The sequence below is a fragment of the Cynocephalus volans genome, chromosome 9, assembly GCF_027409185.1.
Source record: "Cynocephalus volans isolate mCynVol1 chromosome 9, mCynVol1.pri, whole genome shotgun sequence".
NCBI classification, from domain to species: Eukaryota; Metazoa; Chordata; class Mammalia; order Dermoptera; family Cynocephalidae; genus Cynocephalus; species Cynocephalus volans.
This window is the reverse complement of record NC_084468.1, coordinates 43044231-43058342: the sequence shown is the minus strand read 5'-3', so window position 1 is coordinate 43058342 and position 14112 is coordinate 43044231. Positions and strand designations below refer to the sequence as shown.

Here is a 14112-nt window from a genome sequence, read left to right as displayed (position 1 = left end):
TATGTGAAAGTACTTTAAATGTTTAAAAACACTAACCAAATTTTGGGTATGTTTTTTTACTCAGTAAATTGTCTTGGGTTTCTTTCCCTTCCCTTTCCTTACTTATTTCTTTTTTGTCAGGGTGGGGTGGGAAGGCGAAGGTTGGCCGGTACAGGGATCTTTCCTTATTTTTTAACCAATAATTCCTATGTTTTTCTGAAAACTAAACTTTCTCCTAAACCTGTGCTCTGGTAGTCTTAGAAAGATTTTTGAAAAACTCTGCCCCTGACAAACATTCCTTCCTTTAATTGAAGAAACTGAGAAAATGAAATGTATCCATGACCTCTGCAATGCTCTGGTTTTCTTAAACTTTTTAAGTTACTCTTATTTTCCAAATATAGTCAAAAATTGGAAATAGCTATAAAAATGAAAATACATTCGAACTCTCATAATACTCATATTTGAATGCCAGCATCCACAATAATGCAGCCACAGCAAATAAGCATATAAAAACAGTGAATGGCATAGTAACAAGGCAAAAGAAGTGGTCCAAGTAATAGCAACCTTGCAAAGTTAGGTTCATGCAGACCAGCAAGTAAGAACCAAAGCTTTACCACTTAAGAGCTGGAAAAATAAACACTTAAAAGAAAACAAAATGCAACATCTATTATACTAACAACTGCAGTTTACACAAAAAATATAAAATATCAATTAATGTATAAAATCTATAAAACTTGTTATAATATTTGTACATATCAAAATTAAAAGCTATTATGAAAACTATATATACTAATTAAAAAACATTTTTATGTATCAAAGATATATATGAAACCAAGAAAAAATAGATAACTTACAAATTTTTGCTCATGATGTAATAATTTTCAACAGAGAGCTTTAAATATTTTTATAAAATAAAGTTTTAAACTTGGTAATATTCTGGATTTACTATTTACCAAAGACATTTTTTAGAATAGTGTAATTCTATGCTAAAATAAATATGTTTGTGATATTTTAAGTAAAAAATAAGCTTTGCTACAGCTACAAATATAAAAATAAACAAGTATATACAATTTTAAAAAGAAGGCACCTTATTTTCTCTTCTGCTTGTATGCTATTCAAATATTAAAATACACCACTATGAAACTGCATACATATTTTCTACTTAAAAGTAAAGTAGTGATTAGGATCCCATTATATTTTCCTTAATTATCAACTTGTGGGGAATAAGGAAAAATAATTAGACTAAAGAAAAAAATTTTAGGGAATTAGCAGATGATTATTCAATGGTAATTCTATCACCAGAGGAGAAGTAATTATCGTAAAGTTTAAGATACAGTCAATACATTTTTCTATTAACATTTTTATCCTAGGTTCCCAGCCTTTTTTATTTTTGTGAAGAATTACTTTTCATTTTCATAAAAGTTTGAGATGCTAGAATAGTACAAATAAAGAGCATGTATGAGGGGATGAGGGAGCAACCCTCAGTAAAGAGTTGGTACTGACAATAATAGAATGAGGTAAAGAGGATATTGACAATAGCTGGTTTTATCAAATAGCTGGAACGCTGCTTGGAGATTTATCATGTGAAGTTTTGAGAAATTCAAAACTTACCCATTAAACTAAATATAAAAGCATCTCTGAAAACAAGTACAAATGCTGTTTTGAATTATCTATGCATATGCTGTAAAAGCATTGCTTATAATACATCAGTTTTATTACTTAATGTTCTTAATGATATAAATTTTTCTTTCCTGTTGTACTACACTGTGGGTTGTCTTTTGTAACAACCATGTATAGTGTGGGGTGGGGGGAGAAACAGGATATTCTCAAGTGTCAAATTAACTTAATTTGCAGGTTTTCAGGGATAACAGAGTTCAAATTCCATGCTTACTTTCATTATAAAAGTTCCGTGAATTCCTGTTTTCTATACCATTTATGAGTACTATAATGAGTATCATAATGGTACTTTTAATTACATAGTCTACAAGACCTGGGATACTAAGTTTAAAATTTAATTTGGTGCAAAACATGTTTTAGCATATATCCAGCTGAATAAATGAGGTAAATAAATCTCTAGGTAACAATTTTCCACAGTGCTTTAAATTACAGAGTTTTAAAACTCATGAAAAACAGAAATGATACTTGGGCTCTCAAGCTGGATCAACTTGGTTTTGAATCCTAACTTGCCACTTATAAGGTATATGACCAAAGATAAGTTATTTAACCACTTAAAGCTTCAATTTCTAATTTGTAAAATGTGTTAATAATTGTCCTCTTTTACAGAATTGTTCTGAGGATTAAATAAGATCATGCATATAAAAACAGTATAATGTGAATTTCTCTAATAATATATGCAACTGGTTAATAAGGAAAATTGTCAATATATCACAGAAGTCATTTTGATTCAGATGTGTTTTTTTCCTAGCTTGTTGATTTTTGAGACACCAGTAATAGCAGCTTAACATAAAGTACGTTAAGTCAGCTAAACACTATAGAGCCCAGGAAGAGTGTAAAGTAATTTAAAAAGAGTTGAATTCTTTCAAAATTGTACTACTCAATAAACAAGTTGTAGATGAACAGTCAATAACCTAATGTTTGTATCACTTCTTCCTCACAACCTTGAGGAAACGAAGGAATACATCACTGCTGCCACTTCAACCACTGATGGTAATACGCTACAGTGACTACGTGTTCCTTGTGTCCTACAGCTCAAGTATAGGACTGATGTAAGCTGTGGTACACAATGGATGCACATAGCATTTATAAGATCATAGAAATAACCATAATAGTTCATTTGTAATTGTTTTGGTTACATGCTCATATCTATCTTGGTTAGTAAACAAATAACATTTTGTAAGTCTTTCTTTTTTTAATCAACTTGTACAGTAATGTAACAGGGCCCATCCACTCACACATCACTTCTTGACTTAGTTTGGCCACGCTGTCTCAGAAGTTCTTACTGCATGATTCTCTCTGATCTTTGTCTGAACTTTTCCTTTCCATCAAATTACCTTCAACTTTTTAAAAAAAATAAAGTCCCATATCTGCTGGAGTAATTATTTTATTCATTAAGGATTTAACATGCCTTTAATTGTGCTAGTATTTTTATAGGATCATTATTGTTTTTATTAATGTTCTAAAGCTGCTTTTAAGTGGTCTCTTCCAGGACTACTCACCCCACCCCCACTCTGTAATTTTTTAATATGAAATTTGCAGAGTCTGAGGTTTTTAAGGAACATATATTTTACGCTAAAGTAGAAAGGCCTGTATTTATTTATCATACTACTTGTCACAAAACAAAAAATAAAATATTTATTACAAATATTAATTGAATAAAAAAAAAATTTCCTCCATTTACAAAGATCTGTCACATTCTTGGGTTAGTATCTATCTAATCACCAAAATTTATTAAAAATTATAATCTACATATATTTTTTTCTTCAATATTTCTAAAATTCACCTTCTCTGTTTAAGAGTTTAATTTCAACTCTATTTTTTCTGAAAGATAAATAGAGAAATCCTTATCCTTTAAAAATGCTGGCTTCTGGCAATTTATTATAACAGATTAAAAACTTGAGATAAGTAGAATTAGGATTATAAATTAATCTGCCATCCATACTGATTCAATATTATATCCATAATATGAATACAATAAAAAATTCTCATAAAAATATCCTTAGCAGATACAGAAAACCAATCAAATCAAAACCAAAAATTTCGTATCTTTAGAGGCAGAACTAAAGTGAGATTATCCAAGAGTTCTCATAGTATGCTATTATACAAGTATACTATGAGAAGTTATACTATTATAAAGTAAATAATAATATAAGTAAATTATACAATTATACATAGTACGCATTATACAAAAGTTCTCATAGTATACTTTTGTTTTGGAAAGAAAAGAATAATTACAAAAATCCAACTTTGATAACAGATTTAACACACTACAAGTTCGAGCAATGAATTGCTTATTTTAAGTATGTTGTGTTCTAAATGATGTAATAATAAAATAAACTTTGAGATATTTTAAAACTGGAGGTTACTAAGGAAAATTTAAATACTAAGAAACATATATTTTGGTTTTTATACTGGCTACTATTTCTGCTTCTAATTTCTATAAGCAAAAGCTTAACCTACCTCTTATTACTTTTAAAAAGTTAAACTTTGTTTATTTTAAAATTCCAATGAGACCAAAGTTTTCATAAAGATATAAGTACTGACAGAATTAGGTAACTTACAGAGACAAATCTAAAATTTTAATACAGCTATAATTATCTTCAGGGATCTAATAAACATTAAATTTTCCTATACCTATAGCTTAATATAGCTATTCAGCATAAAATATCTATAATTTTCATTTTTCTTTTATATAACTGACGAATAAAAGAATAAGAAAGACACTTACTGGCTGAAGCCTGAGGTTGCATGCGAGGTATTCCTCCATTTGGCACTTGAAAATTTGAGTCACTTCTACTGCTTTTCACTGAGTCAACTTGTGTATTAGATGTTCGGGACAGGTTTGGAAGACTGCGTCTTAGTTTTTCTACAATAGAATTTTAATTAAAAAAAAAAAATCAAACCATTCTTTCAGATGGAGAAAATGAAAATATTAACATTCAAAGATTAAATTATTTATTTAAACATTCTGCATATTTTGGAAAAGAAAACAGGAAGTACTTGTCTTACTTAAAAAAAAAAAAAAAAAAAATCAACCCAGAGTCTATAAATGGGTAGAATAAGAGAACCCTTAAAGAAAATCACAAATTATATACTTAAATCAAAATCTAAATACAGGTAACTTCATGAGTAAAATAAAGTACATAACCAAGTAAATTAAATTCACTTTCTACTTTCTTATTGATTCACTATTAACAAAATAGTAAATTTAAACTCTTGATTTACCTATCTGAAATACAAAACCTTGGTAAAAATTATATAAAGGAATTTTTTTCCCCAAAACGTTCTATTATTAAATCTGCTTTGTTTTACCTTCATTTTTAACATTGCTTGTCTGTAAATCCGTGGGATGGCCTTGAAGTGAAAGGCGAGGTTGCTGTAAGCGACTAATCATAGGCTGTGGGGACACTCTACTATATTCTATTCCCCGAGCAGGAGATCGTGAACGAGGTGAATTTCTGGGTGACTGCTTAGGTGATGGTCGAGGTGAATTGCGTGGTGATGGTGAAAACCTGTTAACAGCAGGGTATACTGCATGATGCATATTGTCATCTTCATCATCTAAACTTTGTGCATCAAGTTCCTGATCACTAAAAGTACCCCGTCTTGTAGAATTGCAAGATGAACCAGAACTGCGCCGAGACGTGGTGGCTGCATATTCTTGCCGGAGACCTGGCAACAATGAATGTTATTTTATTTCTTTAACTGTATTGTTAAACATTTAAATATTTTTTAAAATTTAGAAGTAAAAGGTTATCATTGAGAAATTCAAATAGAGTTTAAAGTGTGAAGGAAAACACCCTTTCCACTTTTAGACATCCTCTCCTATTAGGAAGCATAAACCACATCTGAAGTTATTTTTAAAATGAATGAAATTCTATAAACCCTTGCCCAACTTCAAGATTTCTTCTTGACTCTGAAACCTAAATTACAAGGGTAGAACCATAAATTTAAATATGTTCCTACTCCTAAAGGCAGTAATCCAAATTTGAGACTAACATTAAAGGAATATTGAGGGAAAGCAATCATTGTTTAACCAGTGAAAAGAATACATCAGTGAGTAAATAAACCCCTTGGATACTTAAGCTTTAGAGTAATCTTACTCATGAAGATGATAAAGTACCAAGGAAATGTCTATCCCACACTTGGGAATTCAATAGTTGGGCATATATGAAATTTCAGTTGCTTCATTACCCAAGAGACCTCAATAAAACAAGGTTAAATTCTAAGCCTTCAAAGTAAGAATTTTCAAAAGAATCTCCTATGTAGCTTGATACCTTCAGAAATACCCAAGCAACCCTAGGAGTCCTTCAAATAGTACAGAAGCTTCTAGAACAAAAATAAATGTTGATACATAGTATATTTGACAAGGAAACAAATTACAATGTAAAAAAGTATAGAATTCAGGTAAGGTTTGAGCAAGTCCTGCTAACTATTGGCAATCTAGTAAAAAGAATCTGCTATACAGTAGTATTCAACCTTTAAGTCACGTATTCATATAAAGAAAGTGCTATTCAACATGGTTCCCCAAACTAGTGGATGAGAATCACTCTCGGGTATCTTTAAAACTAGAAATTCCTGGGGTCCACTTAGCCCCTCAGCCAGGTTTGGGAACCACAGCAGTAACCAACAAATTACTTAGTGTCTAGTTACAGCAAATATGGCACTAAAGTCATCTTAAAATCAACAACAACAACAACAAAAACAAAACAGACCAGTGAAAAGAGCACTGTTTTAGAAAAGAAAAACCCAGATCCCAATGCAGGCTTTCCCCTAACAACAAGAACCTAAAGAAGTATGCCTGCTTTAAGATTTTGTACTTCTGGGGGGGAGGGAGGAGGGAGGGAGGTTTTGGTGATGGGGAGCATTAATCAGCCACAATATATATCGACAAAATAAAATTAAAAATAAATAAATAAATAAATAAATAAGATTTTGTACTTCTCATCTTAGAAATGAGGGAACTTGATGAGGCAATATCCCAAATCTGTAATTCTACATTTTTAATTGCTACAAAAAATCTTGAGAAATAATGTTGTAAAAAGGAAAATCAACTCTTCAAAGAAAAAAAAAAAGGCTGTCGTTTTGAAGAAAGTATCACATACATTTTTAACATCTTTTTTTTTATTCAACAGGAAAATAAACATTCATGCATGTGGATGGTTTAGAAAGGATTATTAAAATAAGGCTAAAATTTCTATTATTTGTTACCAAAAATACAATAAGAAATCTATAGGAAATAGCTGGTTGAGCCTCTAATAAAATACTGGGATCTAAAAGGTCAGGATTCAAAGAAATGAGTGAGTTTCTTTATTCTCCTTTCATATCCATGACAATAACTAGCCCCTCACTAGCTGACAATACCAGTTTCCTTGAGGAGTTAAATAAAATTACAAAAGAAAAGGGAATCATGTTATTGGTTTTTAGGGCTAAAGATAAATAAAGCAAGCACTAAGTCCGACCTTTCTAGGGGAAGCTGGGTAGAAATGGGAAACGAATCAGCAGAGTAAAACATTCTGCAGTTTTTAATAAATGTTATAGCTTAATAAAGTTTAGTACCGCATATTCACAGAAAGGACCTGTTTATATACATAGACAACAGAAAAGATTTTGAACTAAATTGCAGCAATGCCATTCCCTCAGCTAACTGTCAAGACTCTGAAATGTGTATTTCAAGGATCTTTTCATTGTAAAGGTTAAAAGGATCACTTTAGAGAGATTTCTTATTTCAGAGTTAAGTACATGGCATCTTTTAATAAAATGCATAGGCAAGAATAATACTACCACCACCATCTTACATTCAGATGACAGCCAGGGCATTCATTAACCCTTGAAAAAGTATGATAAATTTTGTGCATATGTATATTTTGGGTATGACAGAGGCCACAATTTTTATTAGATTTTCAAAGGTGTCTGTGACCTAAAAAGTTTCAAGGATTACCATCACATTCTTCTTTTAATTTAATGTCACAATTCCAATCTTCTCATAAAGGTTTTTTTTTAATAGTTTATACGATGCATTTCCAAGAGAGGTGATATTTGTCCCCACAACGGCAAAAATCGGTTCTTGAGTAGGTTCAAAAAAATCTTAGATATCATAATTTACAGACCTCACAGTACTTAGACAGATATAGAATATTTCTGTGGTATTAAAATTTCACGGAGGGGGGAGTGTAGTGAGTAAAGAGGAAAAAAAATTCTAAAAAAGGCTCCTTAGAGGAGCAATTAACAAACAAAAGTTGAGAAACGCTGGTTTACACTATAAACACGGAGTAACAGAGTAATAATTATACAAGTGAATGCCAGTGCTGAGTAACATGCAGAGTACAAATACCAGTCACAGAAGCAGAGTATAACATGCCTTTCTTTGTCCCTCACACAGCAAAACTGCTCTATGCAGAATCGATTCTGAAAATAAGTTAATGAACAAACAAGTACATATGTTGAATAAGCCTCTGAAATGTCCATTTTGACATTTCTATTCTCACTACATTACTATTCCCACAAGACTTTAAGACATATTTAATACTCACAACAGAATAACGCAATAGTAAAAACCTCAACTTTCAGCAATTAAAATACTTACTTTCCTCCTGCATCCGGGCTAGAATTTGCACATCAGTTACATCATTTAGCTTATAATTGGATCCAATTGAATCTTCATCTAATTCTGAAGCACTTAACTCACTATCTATAGAGGACTGAGGACTGAGTGGAGGATTTCTATCTGATGAACTTTTCAAGTTACCTGAAAAAAAGAAAAAAATTCAAACTTCGGTAAGACAAAAACTGAATAAACATATCTGTTGCAATCAACTTGATCCTTTGATTTGGTTCTATTATTATGCCTTTTCTGTTTTCAAAATTCCCAAATATTGAAATTAAAAATTAACCTCATTAAGGAAAAAAGGGGCTATAGAAACTAATTTATATACTATGGCATAAATACAAGACACATTTTTGTTTAAGTACATTGAATAACTTATCTATGCTCTTATGGAACAATTAAGCTTTCAACACAGTGCCCTGGCAATTAGTTGATGTTCGATAACTATATGTTAGATTTCTACTTTTTACAAGATAGCCAATGAAACTGCTCTATAAATAGATGAATTTATAATGTAGTGTTTTCTTCTTCCAAATTCACAGTCATTAAAAAATACTATCATCCTTTCCCTGAATAAAAGCATCTACTTTTCCTAAACAAGAAAACTATAATTTGAGGAAAATTAGATTCCTTAGAGAGAAACCAAAAAAAGAACATTAGGCTTATCTTTCCTACATTATTCCATGTTTACAAAATTCTTTTGCCAAGACTGGCCAATTAGCTTAGTTGGTCAGAGTGCAGTGTTATAACAACAAGGTCAAGGGTTTGGATCCTTATACCAGCCAGCCAAGGAAAAAAAAGAAAAATTCCTTGGCCAAGTTAATAACAGGGACTCAAGAAGTTCTCTGAAGTGTAGAAGTGAAGCACAAAAGATGACCTGAAGTAAATGATTGGGGAAAAAAAGTACTTTATCATTCTAAACTAAAAAGGGGGACAGAAAACAGGTTAGAGGATTAAAGGATATACACATTCGAAACAGTCTAACTTGTTTCTAAAGAAATGCTTTCATCAGATCATCAACCTCTACTGAAGAATAATAAAATCCCAACAGTGTCACTAATATTTCTAATACAGGTTTATTTGAAACACTTGTTTTCCAGAATTCTTCACCATAAGAGTCAGCTCCAACATGAAAGGCATTCAAAGAGAGCATGAAGAATACAAAATAATTAATGTTTATATTATCAATGAAAGAAGAGCATAGTGCACGATAGAAAAAAATACAAGGTCAAGCTCAGATAAAGCCTGATTTAAATTCTTTATTTTTAACAAATATTGCAGATTAAATTTTTATATGTGATATTGTCATAGGTGAAATAAGTAGCAAATAACCTATATACTAAGCAAAGAACAGAGTCAATGAAGTCATTAAACTAGGGAGTACACAGGTCAACATCTGAAGTGGTTAACAATACCTTAATTTTTAAGGAAGCTCTAATAATTAGTCATAACAATGACAGCAGTGCGAGTACAGAACGGGTGACTTCTATAGAACTGTAAGCTACACAGTTAACAGTATCAGTCACAGAACCAGAGAACATATGAGAGGTCTTCACAAAGTACATGGAAAAATTCCTATTGTCTTTAATTCCATTTTTCCACAAACTTTTTGAAGTACCCTGTACTTTCCCCAGTTCACTGCACCTGTCCCTCCCACATCATTTATGGCCCCTACATCTCTTTTGGCACATTCACTCATAACCTTATACTATTATTTAACTGCAGTATCAAAGCTTATTAAAACTCCTACAAAAAGAGTTTTTAACTTGTAGCTTTTACAAACCAAGCAGGCTGTTCAATAAGGATCTGTTGATTAAAAGGATCAAGGTTGTGACCCCATTTAATTAAGCCAGGTTAAAAAACTTTTAAGTACATTCTAAAGTAAATTTTATGGATGTAACACATTGACTTATCTTTGTACCCTGCTGCCTAGTAAAAAGTACCTGATGCAAAGTAGCTCCTCAATGATATTTTCTCTAACCAGTTAACAGTTTTGAAATTAAAATGAATTTGAACTACTATTAAATAAGTTATTTTCTGAAGAAGGGGAGTAAAGTTAAAAACCATTTCTTAATAGCTCCATTTCATTTTCTCCTTACCTGAATTTCCAGGGAGTATAAGTTGTTTGACTATAGGAGGTCGCACTGGGGTTGAGGATGGTGAATTGAAGCCACTGCTGTATGGGCTACTTGCATTTGGACTGTAAGGACTTGTGTAACTCATAGAGTTGAAAGGATTATTATACAAATTCTGCCTCTTGAGAGCTGTATTAATGAGAAGGGGGAAAGAATCAAACTTAATAATGGAGAAAAAGTTAACATTTTATTTCAAAAGTTTTCCTATTTAGGAAATTCAATAAGTCATTATCTCTCTAAATAAAGAAATATTCTTATAGTAGTAGAGAAAAATATATCATACTAATAATCCCAAGAAAATGTTTCTATTACTTAAATTGTGATATGCAAATAAAACAGTAACCACAAACAATAAAAATAATATTGAAAGAATATATCCTAAATAGATTAGCCACTAAATTATTCATTCCCATCTTGATGGAAAGTTTATTCTTTAATAACTGCTGTATCAATCCTGAGTGACCTTTAAAAATAAATGTTATTTGTTTTCTCACTTTTCTATAACAAACATATTACTTTTTTAAAAACCTATAAAATAATAAGTTTTTAAAATAGCCTCCCCAAAGCTTTGATTTTTGAAAAAATAAGGCAATAAGGACTGTTTAACCAGGTTAAGGTCAAAACATGGGAAAATTCCTCTTTAAAAAAAGTTTTTCCTCCCCAGAATATTTGTGTCAAAAGAAGAAAAAAAAATTGTGCTATGCACATAAAATTACATAAATTGTGCAACAACAAGGCTAAGATATCAAGTGCAATCATATACAAAAAAAATTAATACTTAAAATATCTTCCTTCCATCCTACTCTAATATCAACATTATTCAATATTTATGAGCCCAGACCAAAGCACTGTGTAGAATACATGGACAAATATGACATGGTTCTTTCTCTCATGAGACTTTCAACCAAGTAGTGTAGGCAGAAACATTGATTGCAAGGCAAAATGAAATGAGTACTATTATAAAGCTGCAAAGAGCTATGGAAAGAAAGAGATAGGAGTAATTCATTACAACTGTGAGAAACTGGGTAGGGCTTTGTGGAAGTGAGCACTGGAGCAGTCTTGAGGAGATGAGTAGTAATTTGATAGGCCACTGAAAATGGGGAAAATTTGTGCTTTCATCAGTGTTTATAAGATGAACAGAAGCTGTGTCTTGAAAATGCAGAACATACTCAGGGAATAGAATGAGTACTCCAGTAGGGCAAAGCCCGGGTGAGGGACAAAACAGGAAAACCCAGGTGGGGTCAGGGCATGGAAGGCTTGGAAGAATATGCTCAGGAGTCTGAAATCTATTCCGTAGCAATGATAAAGCTGTCAGTGATTTTTGAGCAAGAGTGATATGATCCAATCAGTTTAGGGAAAAAAGTAATGGAAATGTTGATGTTCAATAGACTGACTGAACTAGGCAGTATATGGTGACTAGGGAAAAAGAAAAAAAAGGATAGATATTAAAAACTGGAAAAGATTACAGACGGCTGAAGTTTCTGGTTTGCCTACTGGCAGAGTAGTGGTTTTAAGGGGAGGAACATATGTTTTCTATTTAGTTGCATAATGCAGCAATTTGAACCACATAATTTTATACATATTCACCATGAGACAAGACACTACATTTTATGCACATGAGGGTACAAAATATTCATAGATGGCCAGCCACCCCCCCCCCAAAAAAAAAATTCATGGGAAGATTAGCATTATCTTTTAATTCTATTTTTCCACTAGCTTTTGGAAGTACCCTTGTATTTAGTATATAGTACGTAGCATGATCTCAGAAATATTAACCTCAGCAGAAACAGGGTTGCTAATTTCTTCCTATCTCTTTACTCCTTCTTGATCTCATCTTTACTCCTTCTAGATCTCAATGAAGCATATTCTCTCTTCCTTGGTTATTAATCACTAGGATTTTAAGCCCTCAGCCATTTTATCTTCTCAGTCAATGCCATATTGTCTCCTGGGAAATCCTGATCATACCCATGACATCATTATCATCAGTATGCCAAAGACTCCCATTTATATTTCCAGTCCTAAGCTTTCCTCTGAGCTTCAGTCTCATATATACTGCCCAGCCTCCCCGTGGGTACGGCAAATGTACCCCAGAGTCAACATGTCAAATCCAACTCATGATCTTTCTGCTAAAATCTAATTCTCTTCTAGGGGTTCCTCTCCCAGAATAACATTTATCCTGTCACACAAGCTAGAAACCCAGAATCACTGGTGATACTTTCTTCTCTTTCATTTCCTCATATTTGGTTCATTCCTTTTTATTACCATGTTTTCATCTCTATCACCCTTTCTCCCCAACACACACACACAGTCCACCTATCATCAACTCCCCTTGAAAGCAACCTACATTCACTTTTAACCCTATCCAACCTCCATACTGCTACTACATAGTGACTTTTCCAAAATGCAAAGGTCACTACCACCCACACACACCACATCTTTGCATAAAGCTTTCAATATTTTCCCAATGCTTTAGAATAAAGTCCAAAATCTTTGACATGGCCTACAAGGCATTGCACAGTCTCATTCCTACATATCCTTCTGGCTTTATCTCATATCTCTCCCTTCCTCACTGTTCTCCAGAAACCCTGGCTTGTTCCAGTTCCTCATATATGCCATGCTCCCTCCCAGATAAACTTTTACATGCCATTCTCTCTACCTGGAATGCCCTAACCCCTTAGCACACTGATATTTTTCTGAATCTTTAGGACTCAGGTCAAACATCACTTCCTGAGGGTGTAGTGGGTGAGAAATCTTGATTCTCCTTTGATCTTAGAATAGGATTTTTAGGAAATGCATGAATGAGCCAAAAGGCTCTTGAGTAGGGGACAATAGTGCACAGATAAGTTTGGCAAAATCCATCTAATCAATTCTAATCACTGTTTAGGGATGGGATTGTGTACTTTGACTGTTTTAGGTTGCTGGTTTGATTCCGGCTTGAATGACTATTGACTATTTAACCTACTGATTGTTCTTACGATATCTTAAGGAACTATTTGAATGCTGTTTAAATATGCTAAAGAAATCGCTGGAAGAAGAATGTGAAAAAGAAAATGTTTACTAAGGGCAAGCTGTCTGTTGGTGGATCGGCTTAGCTTTTTACAATTTGCATTCTGGAATGTCACATTGTTAATTTTACTCTATTACTAGTTTTAGTTGTTTAAAGCTATACTTAGCTATAATTGCCTTTTGTAACACTGCCTGTTTTTATGTCCTTTGATGATTGAATCAACTGATTTTTCTTGTGAAACTTCCTTGTCTTGTCAATAAAAAGAAAGGCTGATTTTGGATCGAGGCTGCTGCTCCCCTGATGGGTGGCAGTCCCTCCAGGCCTCACTGATGTTACCTTGAGTGAATTCTTTCTTTCTGTTTTCCATCTTGGTTACACAGAGGGAAGTGTAACATGAGGGAAAATTCCTATTCCTCAAAGCTCAAAGCACTATATATCATTCCTTTATTACATATCTCCAGTTACAAAGATTATTTGTATTAATACGTTTCCTCAACTAAATGATAAACTCCTTGAGTGCAGGTATAGTGTTCATTTTTCGTCATGTATCCCTCACCCTTTTCCCAAAGCCTGACACATAATAGGCTCTCAAAAATTAATTGAATATATGCATGAACAAATGAGATTACTTTGAATAGAGACGATACTGGATGCCACACAAATGGATAAAAACACCCAAAACAGACAGTCATGGTACAAAGGAGACC

General features: G+C 32.6%; 1 protein-coding gene across 2 annotated transcripts in view; it reads right to left on the bottom strand.

The window, feature by feature from the left end:
• The window catches only part of SLAIN2 (SLAIN motif family member 2), a 68591-nt gene that overhangs the window by 27642 nt on the left and 26837 nt on the right, over positions 1–14112 (bottom strand). For both annotated transcript variants that reach the window (XM_063108234.1, XM_063108235.1), the window contains exons 3-6: positions 10363–10527; positions 8243–8404; positions 4969–5328; positions 4385–4522 (exon numbers count right to left, since the gene is read on the bottom strand). In XM_063108234.1, the coding sequence (XP_062964304.1) occupies positions 4385–4522; positions 4969–5328; positions 8243–8404; positions 10363–10527 (825 nt within the window). The remainder of the gene's footprint in view (positions 1–4384; positions 4523–4968; positions 5329–8242; positions 8405–10362; positions 10528–14112) is intronic.